The following is a 17868-nucleotide window of genomic DNA, read 5'->3' on the forward strand; positions in this document are numbered from 1 at the left end:
AATGGAGGTGTTGCTGTCCTCACGGTTCAGTTGAGGAAGCTGACGTTCGGAGTGCAGAATCCCTCACCGGGGGCTACCCAGTGCGTTAAGTGGCAGAGATGCTTTGGCTCCAGAGCCCGTGGTGAGTAGTGTCGTCACTGAAGAATGAAAATGAGGGCTCTGATGCTGCCAGGTCTGGCTGGTTCAAACACTTCAAGAGTTAGGATGCGTGTGTCCTCAGAGAACAGGGGAGAGGCTGCCCCAGGCCGTGATGCCGCCACCCAAACAATAAACTGAGGAAGGACGTTCAGGAGAAGAGTGCCATAGGTATTTGCAGGTGGACAGCTTAGAGAAGCTTTACTTACTCCACTCGTGATATATATTTAAAGCTACATTTCATGTTATCTTTATGCTTAATGCTATGTATATTCAGTGCTATGTTTACATATCATAAATATTTCATAAATATATTTAATATATGCTCTATTTCATGTTTTCTCCCCAACCTTCCCTTTTCCATGAGAGCTTAGTCTTGCCAGCCTTGGTCTTGCCAACCACACACCTTTCGAGAAGGGGTTTCTCACAGTTGGTAAGAGATTCATGTAATAAATGATACAAATTGAACAAAAATGGGGCTTCCGGCTCCTCCTCAAGTGGGCAGCTATGCATGGACCGTTGATCATACGCAGTCCCTGCGAAGCCTGGTGGGACACGTCAGCATAATCTTCCTAATGGGAATATCTGCCGAAAGCCCGAAAAAATGTACAGATGCTTCGACCCAGCAATTTGTCTAAGATTTTATTCTGAGGAAATAAATGTGGATGAACATTAAAAATGGTCACAAGCTTGCTCAGCACAGCATTGTTCATAATAGGGGAAAATCAACAATTTTTGCAAAAAAAGCAAGTTGGAGAAATACATTAATACCATGAAGTGAAAAGTGAAACAAAACATATACGTGGTAAAATCAGGAAGAAAAGCAGGGGGATTGTAAACGTAAATGTAGGCGGTGGTAGGAGGCGCAATGGAGCAGATGCGCGGGGCGCCGCCGTCTGTGTCCTAAGCGGGCTTGTGTGTTCACGTGCGTACATCTGCTCCGCGTCATCCGCACTTACGCCAACAAACTGAGGGGCGTCACAAGAAAGCCTGGTTTTTCGCGGCAGCCGCCGTCCTCGGGGTTTGCAGGCGATCTCGGCCCGCACAGTCGTCCGGGGCTAGGCGTCCGCGGCCCGGGGTCCGGGCTGGCGCGGGAGGCAGCGCCTCGAGGCCCGGCGGGAGTTCAGGGCGACTCGGGGCCCCTGCGTCCTCATCCACCCCCGGCCCGGCCCCTCGCCGCGCGCTCCCGAGCGGCTAGCCGGCATCCACCATACGCCTTAGGCAAAAGTTACTCTCATTATTCCGAGTGTGTAGAATACTTTGTTGTTTAAAAATGAAAAATAAAATGGAACGACCCCAAAATTAGATCAGAGTGTGTGGGTTAAATCAACTGCGGAGCAGCCGTGTGGTGGGGCGCTGTTTAATCATTGCAGGGAAGAGGCAGGAGACTATTTAAATGCCAGGAAAAATGCTAGAGAAAAGCGGGCTACGAAGGATCCCGCGGTGCACGTGTCGTCAGAGCAAGGGACCTAGAAAGCGGCGCAAACACGCCCAGCTGCAGCCTCGGGATACTGGGGTCGCAGGTGATTTCTATTTACCTTTTGCTTTGTGCTTTCCTGTACGGTCTACATTTTAGATTAAAAATAAAGGCATGGGTTTGGTTTGGAGTAAAAAAATATCAGCAGGGACTTTGCCAAGGGCTAAGCAGGGTTCCCTCCTGGAGCCTCCCCGGGGCCGCCGCGCCCCAACCTGGTCTCCGGTCCCCAGTCCCCTCTCTGGGCGGGCGATCTGGGCGCAGAAGCCGCGGTCCCCCGTCCCGGGCTCATCGCGGGGTGGCGCGTGCGTCGTTGGCTGCCCAACTCGCACCACACCCTGGGCGCCTCCGTAGCCCCACTTTCCAGATGGGGAAACGGGGACACCAGGACGTCCCGTGCCCCCAGTCGTCAGGGCGACTCCGAGGCAGGGCGTCCGGAACGCCCGTCCACGTGCGCGTATGGTCCCTCCGTGCCCATCCGGTTCCACCGCGAGCGCTAAGCCCGGGCCCTCACCACAACCCAGGGCGACGAGGACAGGATGGCGACAGCAAGAGCAGAAGGTGGGAGGAGGGAGCCGGTCTCCAAAGTCAGCGCGCCCAGAGCGTCCTCCCCAGGTCCTGGGGGACACGGCTGGCCGGGCACCGACCTGAGCTAGGCGCGCACGTGCCTTCCCAGGGCTCCCCAGAACCGAACTACACATGCCGGGCACTGGGGCCTTTTGGTACTTGAGGGCGAGCCACACGGACCCTCCCCGCTCCGCCGCCGGGCTGCCTGGAAGGGGGGACCGGGCTTCGCATCTCCCCAGGGGAGCGCAGGGAAGGGGCGTGGAGAGCAGGCTGCGGGGTCCTGGAGACAGGAGGCCTCCCGCCCACCAGACTCTGCCCTTGGTAGATCCTGTCACCTTCTTTCTGTCCCCCTCACCCCTCCACCCACCCAACTCCTGGACCTGCATCCTAGGGCCCAGTCCTAGACTCAGGTGAGAAAGGTCCTAGCTGCCTGTGAGTACAACCTTGTCACCTCTGAGGGGAGAAACTCATTCAAGGGCACGAGTGGTTAGCAGGTTTGGGGGGATGAGGGCTCTGGCGAGAGGACAGGACTTCTGCAATCTGTATCCGCATCTCTTCTGCACCCACACAGAGGCACGCTACTAAATTCCTCCTGACCATGACAGGCATGAAGAAGCCAACTACTGCCCTTCCCTCCCTTCCCTTGCTTGATAGCAACTCACTCCTTCCAGGATTTCTGTTTCCTTGGAGAACCTGGTGAGGACAAAGGAGTGACAGCTGGTGGCTGGGGGACATTTGGGGCAGAAGACCCCAGGGCTAGTCCTAGCACCATCTACCAGACCTGAGCACGTGATCTGGGCATGCTCTCCAGGTCCCGCTGGACCTGCGGCCTCGCCACCTGGGTGTTCCTTAGCAGTGCCTTTGGGGACTGGAATGAAAGGCTGAGCTGCAATGGGGGCAGCACCCCTCACGCTCCCCAGAAGCTCAGGAAGAATTCGCCCCATACCTCCCAAGACTGTTGACTTGTAACCTTAAGACTGAGTTTTGTTACAGAATCTACAACATCAGACGTTTAATTTAGAGAATGTGTTGGGTCCCTAAAAACTGTAGGCTGTATCACCTGAGGTTGAACTTTACCTTCAACCTTTTCATAATTAACTTCCTTTTAACCTCACTGGATTTTGTGGTGACTGACCGGCCAGAACATAGGAGCGGAGTATTTTCTTATGCACTTGCCTCACACTGTCCAATAAAGCAGCCACTGGCAGTGGAGTTACGGTGCACTTGAGATGCAGCTGCCTCAAGTTCACCGTGCTGGTGAATATAAAATCCACACTGGCTTTGGAAGACAGTATGGAAAAAAGAACGTAACATTTCTTGTTAATATATTTTACACTGCTACATGTTGAAATAATATTTTGATACATTGGGTTAAATATTATTAAAATAAATTTCATCTTTTTTGATGTAACTAATGAAAATTTAGTATAACATGCTTAGCTGACATCTTTTTAACGGACAGTCCTGGTCTAGAACATCCATCTAAAAGCATTTCTCCTTATAAACTTTAAAGCAAGATGAAAAATTCCTTTCTTCCTCAAAAACATGAGGGATCGTTATTGTTTGTAAGGGCTGTGACCAGGCACTTTTCAAAGGCACACACTCTGTACACACAAAGGTACACGGTCTCCTGTCCCCGTACAGTGAGCACCGGTCTGTGGCAAATGTGACTCAGGGCTTTCAGGACCTCAGGACTGTTTGTGATTTCGAGTCCAGAGAGGAAGAAAAAGCAGCGCCCCCCTGCATTCCTGCTACCCTTGAGACCACGGGCCCTCCTCCACCCTCATTACACCCTGGGGACCAGGAGCCTTTCCTCCCAGAAGCAAAGCCAGACCTTGGTGCCTGGAGTCAGAACGGGAGATGCAACAGAACCCAGCTCTACCAGGGGGGGCAGGAGGTGTCAATAATCGTCCCTGCACCAACCACACCGTTTTTAGGAAGGCTTTGAGCAGGATCCACCCTGGACACCGCGGCACAGCCAAGGAGGCAGGAGCATTGGAACAAAAGGCTATGCGGGTGTCAGGGAATGGCAGGAGAGACACCCAAGTAACAGGACGGATTGCTTATAACCATGGCTGGTTCTGGGGCACGCACAGACCTCATTCAACGTAAATGGTGGGGAAAAAAGATGGTCGCCCGAGGTTTCTCCTTCCCAGCTCTGGCGGGCTCAACACCCACTGCTGATCAGCCCACAGCCAACATTTCAAGACGGTAAGGTGACGTGGGGGGCAGTGGCAGTGTATGGGACCCCTTCGGCTTCCATCTTCACATCCTGGATGTAATCAAGGGGAATTTGCTCCCCTCGCACCACGGAGCTCATCTCCTGATGGGCAAAGGACGGGGTGGGAACTCATTCTCTCTCCCCCTCAGCTTCAATTCCTCTTGCGCAGGGAAAAGAGGAATGAGGGAGAACAGGATTTCTAACATTTGTTGAGTGACCATAATGTGATTTTGCAGTTGAGGAAACTGAGATTGGAGATCATTTGAGTCATTGAAACTCCTCTGCACGTTGTCAGCTCCCATCTTCTCAGATCTGTTTTCTTCATCTGTCAATCCCACCTGCCACCTTCTATTTCAGAAATTACAATTTCTGATCTTGCACTTTTTTGCCTTGGTAACTATTATGGACTTTTTGGAGTTCAGTGAAATTTGGGAGGGACAGACAAGAGTGAATACTGTGTTTGCCATCTCCAGTCATGACCTCTGATGTGTAAATGACCCTGCTCCCGCTTCACTGGGGGAAGCTGATGGCCAGCGGCTCGTCCAGTGAGGCGTGTAAATCAGCTCTGAGTTCCCCACCAGCAGGCTGTCTGGCCTACCTTATTTCCTGTCCTGTTTTAAGATAGTAAATTATAAAACACTTCTTTATAAACATTATCTCAGTTAGTGATTCATCTAAAATACAGCCTGACTGTAGCAGCTATAGATCTGTGAGAGAAATAGTTTCTGACCAATTAAAGTTGGATTTTTTTAAAAAAAATAAATTTATTTATTTTTGGCTGCATTGGGTCTTCGTGTCGCGCATGGGCTTTCTCTGGTTGCGGTGAGCGGGGGTACTCTTCTTTGTGGTGCGCGGGCTTCTCATTGCAGTGGCTTCTCTTTGTTGTGAAGCATGGGCTCTAGGCGCGCAGGCTTCAGTAGTTGCAGCACGTGGGCTCAGTAGTTGTGGCACATGGGCTTAGTAGCTCCGCGGCATGTGGGATCTTCCCAGACCAGGGCTCGAACCCGTGTCCCCTGCATTGGCAGGCGGATTCTTAATCACTGAGCCACCAGGGAAGCCCTAGAGTTGGATTTTAAAATCAAGGCTCCCCTACCTATGCAAAGCACACTCAGGCCCCCAGATAACTAATATCAGTATTAGCTGTGAGTCCACATAATTAATGCTTCTGTCTTCCTATTCTGATAATTTTTTCCTTAGCTAGATATTTTAAATGTGTTGGTGAAACAAAAGTTCCTTATCTTCTTGGATAGCATCTAATTTCCAGTTCTCCTGAGATCGGGTGCATGCCTCACCCACGCCACCCCACCCAGCTGAACTGAGAGCCCACTGTGCATCCTTCTTTAGAAACTTCATCTCTCCCCTCTTTCCCACTCCGCAGCAAAACAGTCAAGGCACACACCCAAATTTATTTTTATTTTGCATACATAGGAAACACGACCCTATCAAAAGAACAAAAAAGAGAAATGAGCCAAGTGTTACAAGAGGAAAAGCATGCACCGATCTGCTCCCAGCTCACTCCTGGCCACACACTCTACGGAACTCTATGGAATTTCACACACCGGGAGCTGGACTGGCTCCAAGTGGTGGGCACTGCCCACTGACAGCACAGGGGGAAACAGAATGGGCAGGAGGTGTCACTGCGAGTGGAATTTCCACACACAGTGTCAGTGCCCACAGTAGTGGGTTCTCACCCCGGTTCAAGGGAAAACAAAATGTATCTCACACAAACGTGAATATAAAATTTTTGAGTGCTACCTAAATCGTTCAGTCTCAAGATCATTTGCTATCAAAAAGATAAACAAAATTTCGTCACGGACATTTGGGTGGCTACTCAGCTGTACCCAATCCAACTCCAGGGGCAGCTCGTGGGGCACTTCCTCATCAGAACAGTAAAGGGAGAGACTGGACCTGAAAATGCAGAACGAATGACCTGGAGGAGGAGGGCCTTTTGGACCCATGTAGCTGTCCTGGGTTGTCAACAGCAAATGCTGCGCTTTGTTGTCTCATTCGAGTCAAGGACTTGAGTGCGGGGAGGTACTGAAGTTGGGCACAGGAGTTCAGAGGTCACACTCGGTGGTCAAAGACACCGGCAGCAGCATCTGTGTTCACAGACTGTTTCCAAGGTGTTCATCTGGCTCCAAGAGCGTCCTGTGGAAGTCCCGGGGAGGCTCCCAGAGTTCCCATCCTTAGGAAAGGTAAGTCACTGTGGCCCCATCCTGATTCCTCACTCCTACGCCACAGACGTGTCCTGGTAGAGCAGGGACACGGAGACTAGGGCTAGGGAACGAAAACCCTCAGCAACCACTCCGGTGAGATGCCCTGATGCTCAGGTTCAACGAGTGACAACTCAAGAGGCTCTGTTTAGTTCATTTCAAAAATAAGCACTCCACCCCACCGCTACACATACAGGGATCTACATGACTTGGCTACGCGGCTTTGCCCTTCCTGTACGTGACCTGTCAGGTCTCACTCTGGGTTTAAATACACGATCGTGGGCATTACTCACTACGCAGAGGAGCAGGATTCCGGCCCCTTAACAAGCCAGGATTACCTGTGATCCCAGGGCCAGAGAGGTTTCTGAGCCAGGGTTTGCGTTTCCAACCAGATCTTCTTTATTCTAATTTTGATGAACTCCTCAGTGCAATCTATTCGGTCCTTTTTGAAGAGCTCTCTCTGAAGTCCTGGGGCTTTGCGTTCCCGTCTTTTTCTTGGCAAGCTCATCGTCTTCGGAGCCCGGCGTACACCTGCCGAGATCAGTCAGCCAGGGCCCAGGCCTGCCCAGCCCAGGCTCAAGCCACCGACTGCGTCCTGCTGGGACACCTCTCTCCAGGGGCTGATGTGGCTTCCCAGCGGGATGTGCCTCTCTGCTTTGAAAGTGTCCCTCACAACACGCCGTCAGAGCTACCTCAGGGGAGGGGCAGAGGCGCCTGGCCGTGGCCGCAGGCCAGAGAGCTGCCGACGTCCAGGAAGGACTCCGCGTCTGACCTCAGAACAGGACTCCACACCACCTTCCACAGGACACACTGAAAAGGGCGTGAGCATTTTTCTCCCCAAGTCGGACCAAGAGCTCATCAAATGCAATGTCCGGTATGAGGCAGGGGGCAATTTCCCATGAACTTAAGTAACTTTGCTCAGTGACTTCCAGATAACTATAGACATCAACTTGGCCTGATTCCGCATCCTCATCTCCTTGAGGTGCAGGCGTGCCCAGGGCTCTCCCAGCCCTGGCTGCGCAGAGGGCAGCTCTGGTCTTCAGGAAGGGGATGGAGAAGAGAGGGCTCCGAGGCTGCGCCGCCAACGCCTGTTTCTCTGAGAGCCTTTTGAAGAGGAAGACTGACGGGCAAGGGGCTCACACAGCTGGCCCTGTGGTGGTGCCTCGTTTCAGACGGGCCGCCTGCCGTGTGCGGGGCCTTCCAGGCGGCCCGGGCCCCTCCTCGCGTTCACGCGTACTCACCTGCACGCGCCCTGCCTCACCTTCCGCCGGGGTCTCTCCCCTGAGGGTCTGGGCGCGCCACCCTAGGGGGTCAACCCTCGGGACTCTCCACTCGGCCAGAGCACAGATTACATTGGAAACAGAAGCAACAGAGGAGACACGGGGTGAATTCAAATCCTGGTCCTCCAAGGAAAACTTGAAAGGAAGCTGTGCTTGCTTTGAAGATATCAAAAAGGAGTTTGCCCTTAGTGGCTCAGAAGACCATTCCTGGAAGTGAACGGTGATGGAGACAGGGAGGGCGAGTGACAGCCTCTCCGGCCTCCCCGGCCAGTTGCACAGGCAGGTGCCAGGCAGCTCCCGGCTACTTGGCCTTCACCACCTGTTCATATGGGGGCGGTGGCGTGTTGCAGTAGGAAGGGGGCGGTGGGTAGGCCATGCTTCCCTGGGGTGAGTTGGGTTGGACCTGGAAAGCCATCGCCACAGGGTTCCCAGCAGGATTCATCCCTGGTCCTCCAGGGTCGGTGTAAAACGGCAGCCCCAGTTGCTGGGCTCCTGAAAGACAGGCAAGCAGATGTGAGCACAGCAGAAAAAAACCCACAGCCCATCACAGCCAGGGCCCAGACACAGCAGGGCACCTGGGATCAGGAAACGAGCAAAGGCGACATGCCAGCCCCGGCCTCCTGGAGCTTCTCCTCTCCTGGATGCAGACAGCCAGAAAGCACCACAACCCGAGAGGGTGTCTGAGTGGTGGAGGGACATTAGCGGGATCAGGTGTGGCAGGGACCAAGCCGCAGCCGAGTGACACACCAGGGCAGCTCTGCCAACACCTTGGGGAGGTGCACCAAATAGATAGCTAGTGGGAAGCAGCTGCATAGCACAGGGAGATCAGCTCGGTGCTTTGTGACCACCTAGAGGGGTGGGATAGGGAGGGTGGGAGGGAGGGAGACGCAAGAGGGGAAGAGATATGGGAACATATGTATATGTATAACTGATTCACTTTGTTATAAAGCAGGAATTAACACACCATTGTAAAGCAATTATACTCCAATAAAGATGTTAAAAAAAAAAAATTACCAACAGAGAGGGCCGAGTGTCCCTTAGAGCCTAAAAAGCCTGGGCGTAGAAAGGCAAGTCAACTCAGAGGGAAGTGAAAAGGGGACCCTGTGTTCCCGACTCTTGGCCAGAATCGTCACCGGCACCTCCACACACGTTCTGAGAACAGTTTGCTGAAGTGTCAGCGCCACTCCCACCTGCTGGATTAACGTTTAATCAGGGCAGATTACCTGTCATCCAGGTGAGCCCAATTCCCAGATAAGGCGACGAGCTACGGGGCGGATGCCAGCGGGCTGGGCTGACATGTCTGTGGGCGCTCCCCCTGCCCTGCTGCAGGACAGGACACTCTTGTCTCAGGGAGAGGCTGCAGGACGAGGGCTGAGCCCTGCTCTGGGCGAGGGTACAGGGCACGGGGGTCCAGAGAGCACAGACGGTGACAAGAGGGAAAATACTGGTCACCTTGCCCCAAATCTAGCCCTGACTCTCATTTTAACTGTAGAAACACCTGAGCTGCTGTTTTGGAGCCTGTTTCTTAGATCTGCTTTTTCTGATCATGTTGATAACATGACAGGACACTGACTAAAAAAATAAAGAATCAAGAAGAGAAACTGTGGGCTCCGGGTTTTATGTGGGCTGGGCTAAGTTCACGAGTGAAATCAGGTGTATCTGAGTTATAGGCCTCATTCAACCCAGGAGACACTCGGGCACCAGAGAGGTCGTCTCTGTATGTGTATTGTGTAGGGTCTTTTTTTGTGCAAATCTTCCTCTGCCACAGTTTAACTGAATAAAGGTCAGACTCCTGGAAAGATGCCCACCAAGGTGTGCAGGATGTCTTGGAAATCTACAAGTGTGCTGAAGGAGAGAGTACAGGACAGAGACACATGGCCGCACCTGCTTCTACTGGTGCGTCTTGCCTGCTGCCAGGAGACGTGCTCGTTTACGAGACATGTTTGTATACGAGCCCGTGACCAGCCAGGACCATGCGCTTCTCAAGGGCAGAGATATTTTATTTATCTCTGAATCCCTTTATATTTTATACAAATAAAAAGTTAAAGATGAAAAAAAAGAGGCTAATGTAATAGTCCGGGAAAGACACAATGGAAGCCTCTGAATATGAAAGAAGAAACGGGGAGGAGAGAATGAGAGAGGGGTTCAGGAGGTGTATCCAAGGACCCAGGACCAGCTCAGTGTGCAGCGCGTGGGGAGGAGGAGAGGCCTACGTAGGAAAGGCCCGGCTTCTGGTGTTGATAAGGGGCCCACCAGGCGAGAGAGGGGACAGAGGAAAAGGGCAGGGCCCGCGGGAGCCCAGGCAGCTCTGGGGGCCTTCTTTGTGGACGTGGCAGCAGAGATGTGGCCTTGGCCGAAACCTCCCAGGAAGAGTGTGTGGAAGGGCCAGAGGACGGCTGGGGAGAGCAGTGCAGACAAGACCAGCACTCAAACCAGGAGAAACACAGGAGGTGTAGGTGGCGGCGAAGAATGAAAGGAGAATGGGAGGAAGGAGTGAAGCAGCGAGGTGGGAGCTGTGTCACCGGGCAGCAGGGGGGACAGGGCAGCACCGCGCCTTCTCAGCCCACAGGACATTCGGGATTTCTGGCCAACAGTTTCAGCACCATGGCTGGCACAGAAGCCCAGCTGCCGGGGCAAACAGCTGCTCCAGGGTAAGGGGTGAAGACCAGAGGGGAGAGGTGGTGGCTAAAGGGATGCACGACAAGGGCAGACGTGTTTTGTTTTGTTTTTTTATTCTTTAAAAAACTGCTTGAAGGGACTTCCCTGGTGGCGCAGTGGTTAAGAATCCACCTGCCAATGCAGGAGACACAGGTTTGATCCCTGGTCCAGGAGGATCCCACATGCCACGGAGCAACTAAGCCCGTGCGCCACAACTACTGAGCCTGTGCTCTAGAGCTCGCGAGCCACAACTACTGAGCCTGCGCTCTAGAGCCCGCGAGCCACAACAACTGAGACTGCGTGCCACAACTACTGAAGCGCACGTGCCTAGAGCCCGTGCTCCACAACAAGAGAAGCCACCGCAATGAGAAGCCTGCGCACTGCAACAAAGAGTAGCCCCTGCTGGCTGCAACTAGAGAAAGCCTGTGCACAGCAACGAAGACCCAACGCAGCCAAAACAAGACAAAACAAACAGAAAAAAACTGCTTTAAATTAAGGTACAGTTGATTTACAAGATTATTAGTTTCAGGTGTACAACACAGTGATTCAAAATTTTTATAGATTATACTCCATTTAAAGTTATTACAAAATAATGGCTATATTTCCCTGGGCTGTACAATATAGCCTTGTTTATTATTTTAGACATAGCAGTTTATACCTCTTAATCTCCTACACCTATCTTGCCCCTCCATCCTTCCCTCTCCCCACTGGTAACCACTAGTTTGCTCTCTATGTCTGTGAGTCTGCTTTGTTATATTCATTCGTTGTATTTTTTAGATCCCACATGTAAGTGATAACAGACAGTATTTGTCTTTCTCTGTCTGACTTAGTTCACTTAGCGTAATACCCTCCAGGTCCATCCACATTGTTACAAATGGCAAAATTTTACTCTTTTTTATGGCTGAGTAATAGTCTATTGTGTGTGTGTGTGTAATGCAGTATATATATATATATACACACACATATACACCAGGTCTTCTTATCCATTCATCTGTTGATGGACACTTAGTTTACTTCCATATTTTGGCTACTGTACATAGAGCTGCTAAGAATACTGGGGGGCATGTACTTTTCAAATTAGTGTTTTCATTTTCTTTGGATGTTTACCCAGGAGTAGAATTGCAGGGTCATTTTATTTCTATTAGTTCTATTTTTAGTTTTTTGAGGAACCTCCATGCTGTTTTCCATAGTGGCTGCACCAACTTATATTCCCACCAACAGTGCACAAGTTTCCCTTTTCTCCACATCCTTGCTAACTTTTTGATGTTAGCCATTCTGACAGGTGTGAGGTGATATCTCTGTGTGCCTTTGACTTGCATTTCCCTGGTGATTAGTTATGTTGAGCATCTTTTCACGTGCCTATTGGCCATCTGGATATCTTCTCTGGAAATATGTCTATTCAGGTCTTCTGCCCATTTTTTAATCAGGTTTTTTGGTTTTTTGTTGTTGAGTTGCATGAGTTCTTTATATATTTTGGATATTAACCCCTTACATATGATTTGCAAATATTTTCTCCCATTCAGAAGGTTCCCTTTTTGTTTTGATGATGGTTTCCTTCCCTGTTAAAAGCTTTTTAGTTTGATGTAGTCCCATTTGTTTATTTTTGCTTTTGTTTCCTTTGCCTTAGGAGACAGATCCAAAAAAATACTGCTATGATTTATGTCAAAGAGTGTTCTGCCTTATGTTCTCTCCTAGGAGTTTTATGTTTCAGGGCTTACGTTTAGGTCTTTAATCCATTTTGAGTTTATTTTTGTATATGGTATGAGAAAATATTCTAATTTCATTCTTTTACATGTAGCTGTCTAGTTTTCCCAGCACCACTTACTGAAGAGACTGTGTTTTCCCCATTGTATATTCTTATGGCAGAAGTATTTTTAAGGATGGGAAATGCTTGAGCGGGTTTATAGAGTTAGGGACAGAAATACAGGAAAGAGAGAGGATTTCTACAGAGAATATAAGCTCAGTGATGGCAGGGACCTTCTAAGCCTGGTTCCACATTTGAACCCCACTGTCTAGCAAAGAGCCTGGTACACAGGAGGGCACCCAGCAGGTTCTGTCACTTGGGCGGAGAGGAGCGGTACAGGCAGTGGCCTTAAGCAGCGGCACAGGGACCCACAGTTCCCTGCGTGGGAAGGGGGACCGGGCGCGCACACAGGCAGCCTCTGTACCGCGTGCCACTGGGGGGCGGTGATTTGAGCAGACAGATTCCAAAGTCCCCAAAGAAGAGATGCTCACAGACAGTAGCAAAATGGTGACAAAGAGCGGCAGAGCCAACTGGTATGGGATTCAAAGTAGCCGGGACTGCAAGGATACAGAAGTGATGGCCAGGAGCCACGGGGACACCAGCACCATCTCCCTAACTTAGCGGGGGCGGAATGTGGGAGAGGAGAACTGGCCCTTCAATTCTGAAGGCTTATGGTAGATGGTTTAGTTAGAGAAAGAAAAGGCAGAGCGTCTGTGAAGAAGCTGGAGTTAGAGGAAGACTGTTTCTCCAGGAGACAGAGGAAAGGCTCAGGAGAAGCGCAGCCACAACGCTGCCCCGCTGTCCCCTCAGGTGTTAAGTGTCTGTAACGGCCGCCTGCATTGCATCTCTGTCCTATGTGGAGGGCGCAGTGGGGACAGCAGGGGTATTGGTATTGCATCCACTTTCCTGAAGACACCGAGGCTCAGGAAGACACGACTTGCCAAGGTCACACAGCTACTATTCGGAGGCACTGGAATTTGAACCCAGTAGCGTACTGGAAAGCCCAGGCTCTTTCCACTATATGTGTCTCACAACGGGGTGATGAAATGGGGGAAGAAGTTCCGGCTAAAGAGGGACGGGCAAAACCAGAGAAGGCTGGTGACGTGATGGACCTACATTCTGAGCACCGTCCGAGCACTAAGGGCTTGGCTAAGGGCCGTCACGACCCAGGCTCCCCCGCCTCCACCACCCGCCCTGGGCTGCACCCTTAACCCGGCCACAGCCTCCTTCTCCAGAGACTTGAAGTCATTCCACTCCTTGCAGCCATCGTCTCTTCCTCCTTGACAGTCTTCCTGCGATTTGAGAGGGAGCCCTAGATTCAGCAAAGGTGAGTCGACTGACAAGAGCCCCACCTGAGCGGACACACTGTTTAATTCAGTTTCCCAAGATTTTTGTATTTATGATCATTAAACATGATCTAATATAATTTTATTTTGGTTACACTAGTTTTACAAGTTACACTAGCTTTACAAAACAAATTAGGTAGATTTCCATAATTTTCTATACTTGTAGTAATTCATAAGCATTGACATGAACTGTTTCTTAAAAGTTTCAAAGATACCATATGAATTTGGAGCCATTCTGAAAGCTAACTCTTTGAAAACTTCCTCAAACTCTTACTTGCTTTGTGGACCACTGAAATTTTCAATATTCTAATGAATCTTTGGTAATGTACACTTTCCTATCTTACCAAAATTTTCCATTTCAGGAGTACTTCTTTGTAATTTTTAATCTCCTCTGGATATGTAATGTTTCAATTTATGATTTTATTTTTTCTTTATTCAGCTTGACTAATTAGATTTATCAGGGATGGGATTGGCAATGTCATTTACTTTATTTAAAATTTATTTTATTGAAGTATGGTTGATTTACAACGTTGTGTTAATTTCTGCTGCACAGCAAAGTGACATATATATATATTCTTTTCCATTATGCTTTATTACAGGATATTGAATAGAGTTCCCTGTGCTCTACAGTAGGACCTTGTTGTTTATCCATTCTATACATAATAGTTTGCATCTGGAAATCCCAAACTCCCACTCCATCCCTCTCCCACCCTTTTCCCTCTTGGAAACCACAAGTCTGTTCTCTATGGCTGTGAGCCTGTTTCTGTTTTGTAGATAAGTTCACTTGTGTCATATTTTAGAGTCTACATGTAAGTGATATCATATGGTATTTGTCTTTCTCTTTCTGACTTGCTTCACTTAATATGATAAGTCCATCCATGTTGCTGCAAATGGCATCATTTCATTCTTTTTATGGCTGAGTAATATTCCACTGTGTATATGTACCACATCTTCCTTATCTATTCATCTGTTGATGGACATTAGAGGTTGCTTCCAGGTCTTGGCTATTGTAAATAGTGCTGCTATGAACACAGGGGTGCATGTATCTTTTCCAATTATAGTTTTTTCTGGATATATATTGGCAATATCATTTACTTTTATTGCCTTTTACCAAGCACTAACTTTTAGATCTGCAAATCAATTTTTCTTTTTCCTGTAATTAATTTTTATTTTTTATTATGTACTTCTTACTGCTTTCTGTGAGTTTATTTTATTAATTTCTGAACCTCTTTTAAGGAGAGGTCAGCTAATTCGCTTTCTTATTTTAAACTTTTAACAAAGAATAGGGCTATGAATTTACCTTTAAATGTCAGTTCACTTACATTGCATGTTTTTGTATTAATTTTTCATTGATACGTCATTCACTTGTGTATTAAACAAACATTGAATTCTTACTATTTGCCAGCACTGTTATGGGCACCCAGAACACAGCAATGATGAAAACAGAGAATCTCAAGTCCTTATGACGCTTGCAATTAAGAAAGATAATAAGCAAGATAAAAACAAAGTATGTAGTATATTATTAATGATAGTGCTAAAGATAAAAATAAAGTGGGAATGTTGGAAACATAAAAAGAGAAAACAAAGAGGAGGAAAGGGAGTCCATTTTCTCACTGTTTACAGAGGGAGGGTCTCTGAGAGGTGAATCACCTGGAAGAAATGAAGGAGCCCAACATGAGCAAGTGTGTGAGGGAGGAGGTGATGGCAGAGCAGCCAGGTGTACAGAAGAGGTGGCCGTAAATGGAGAATGGACCTTTCGGGCAGAAGGAATCACAGCGCTGAAGTCAGCAGCATGGCAGCCTGGAAGTCTGAGGGAAATCAAAAGGTCAGTGTGCAGCGAGAGTGGAATGAGGGCCAAGAGAACAGTAGGAGAGGTGACCGGGGACAGAAGGGCAGTGGGGGGGGAAATGTGCAGACTTAGAGAGGGCCTGTGGCCGCTGTGAGGACTTCTGACGTGAACTGTGCTCTGAGTTCTGTTTTTACTCTGGTTGCTTTTCTGGAAATACAGCGAGTCCCCTACATACGAATGAGTCCATTCCGAGGGCGCATTCGTAAGTCCAATTTGTTTGTTAAGTCCAACAAAGTTAGCCTAGGTACCCAACTAACACAGTCGGCTATATAGTACTGTACTGTACTAAGTTTATAATACTTTTCACACAAATAATACATAAAAAACAAACACAAAAAATAAAGAAAACATTTTTAATCTTACAGTACGGTACCTTGAAAAGTACAGTAGTACAGGACAACAGCTGCCGCACAGGGGCTGGCATCGAGTGAACAGGCAAGAAGAGTTACTGACTGGAGGAGGGAGAGGAGGTGGGAGATGGTAGAGCTGAAAGATCATCAGCAATAGGAGACGGAGGGCAAGCTGCAATGTCACTCACGCCTGACGTGAATGGCACAGGTTCTGGTTCCTTGCTGGATTCAATTCTATCTACCCTCTTCAAAAAACGATCCAGTGATGTCTGGGTAGTACTGTACCAGCTACATCACCGCTGCTTTTACGCTTGCTTCTGGACATCCTGGGCTTGAAATAAAGATACTGTGCTACTGTACTCTATACAGTACTGTACAGTAAAGTACACAAAAGCACAACCACTTGTAGAGGATGCACGCCTGTGACAGTGTACGCCAGACACGTGAACTAACTTACGTGACTGGACATGTGAACGCACGTTAGCATCTTTGAAAGTTCACAACTTGAAGGTTCGTATGCAGGGGACTTAACTGTAGACTGAAGCAGAGGATGGGGGAAGCAAGAAGACTAGTTAGGAGGACTTGTGATAATCTGAATAAAAGGTGGCAGCTGTGGAGGCAGAGGTGGGAGAAAATGTGAAGATGGCTCTGAGACTTGGCCGAGCGGCAGAAGACCAGAGCTGCCGTTCATCCAAATGGGAAGATGGGTGCGGCAGGTTTGCAGTGAGGGTGAGGGAGCACATCACGACCACAGGGTCCTCCCTCACTCCTATCCTTCATTTACTCAATGAGTAATTTAGAGGAGGATTCTTTTATTTCCAAGTGGGTGCAGATGATTAATTTGCTCATCTATAGATTTCTTAAAACTACAAGTTTTAGTACTATTAGTAGCAGCAACTACTGCCATCCACTCAGTGTTGTCTCAGGCCATGTGTTAAGCACTGTATTGGATCAACTCATATGCAATCACCCTAAGACAGTCTTATCTCTACCTCACAGTTCAGGTGCTTGAGGCTTAGAGAAACTGAGTCACTTTTCCAGATGTGCTACAGAGACGTGAGGTTAGAAATAGAACCCAGGGACTTCCCTGGTGGTCCAGTGGGTAAGACTCTGCGCTCCCAATGCAGGGGACCCAGATTTGATCCCTGGTCAGGGAACTAGATCCCGCATGCCGCAACTAAGACCCAGCGCAGCCTAAGTAAATAAATAAATAAACATTTAAAAAAAAAAAAAAAAAGAAAAGAAATGGAACCCAGAGTGTCCTAGTCCAGACCCAAGGTCTGTGATTTCTGCTCTTGCAAACTTCTTCAGATTTTCTTTGTAGTGTACAATTTGATAAATTATTTTAAATACTCCATTTTTATATTTTGATCAGATTAATAATAATGCATTGACACGACAGTTTCCATCATACTTCCCTCTTAATTCTGAGTTTGTTTCATATACTTTGAAGTTATTCATGACTCAAGTTATATCCTCATTATCCAGTTATTTTTACCAGTATTAAAAAGATGTATATATATATATATATATATATATATATATATATATATATATATATCAGGAAAATCATGGATTATTTCTTAAAAGATGCACAAAAGACTGGTCATACTAGTCAGCCTGAGGAAGGGAGCCAAAGCCCTGACCCTTCGTGTTTCCTTTTGCAAGGACTACCCATCACAAAGACGGCCCTTCTTTTACTGCTTCTTTGGGAGAAGGGGGAGGAAGGGAGTTGAAAGGTGTATCTGTATTAGGTATCTGGCCTTTCAGGCTGACCTGTCAGGGTCTGTAGAGATTATACAGCTGAAATTCTGCCAACACACACATGAACACTGGGGCCCTCACATCCCACAAGAAGAGGCAGGCACAGCTTGTCCTCACAACTGTGTGTGTGTCAGCTCTGATTTGGGGGGTAATTAAACTGTCAAAACACACTTCCTACTATTTCCATTTTCCTGCAGTTGGCATCATTTATTCAGGCCACTACCGTCACTGCAGGTTGACAGATTTAGTATAGGATTGGGACGCCAG

At 48.6% G+C, this 17868-nt stretch overlaps 1 protein-coding gene across 10 annotated transcripts in view; it reads right to left on the minus strand.

The window, feature by feature from the left end:
* Positions 1–5791: 5791 nt before the first annotated feature.
* VOPP1 (VOPP1 WW domain binding protein) overlaps positions 5792–17868 on the minus strand; it is a 144309-nt gene continuing 132232 nt past the window's right edge. For all 10 annotated transcript variants that reach the window (XM_082471609.1, XM_082471613.1, XM_082471611.1 and 7 more), the window contains one exon: positions 5792–8382. In XM_082471609.1, the coding sequence (XP_082327735.1) occupies positions 8192–8382 (191 nt within the window). In that variant the 3' untranslated portion in view covers positions 5792–8191. The remainder of the gene's footprint in view (positions 8383–17868) is intronic.

Source organism: Balaenoptera physalus, assembly GCF_965194825.1.
Source record: "Balaenoptera physalus genome assembly, chromosome: 8".
Lineage (NCBI taxonomy): Eukaryota > Metazoa > Chordata > Mammalia > Artiodactyla > Balaenopteridae > Balaenoptera > Balaenoptera physalus.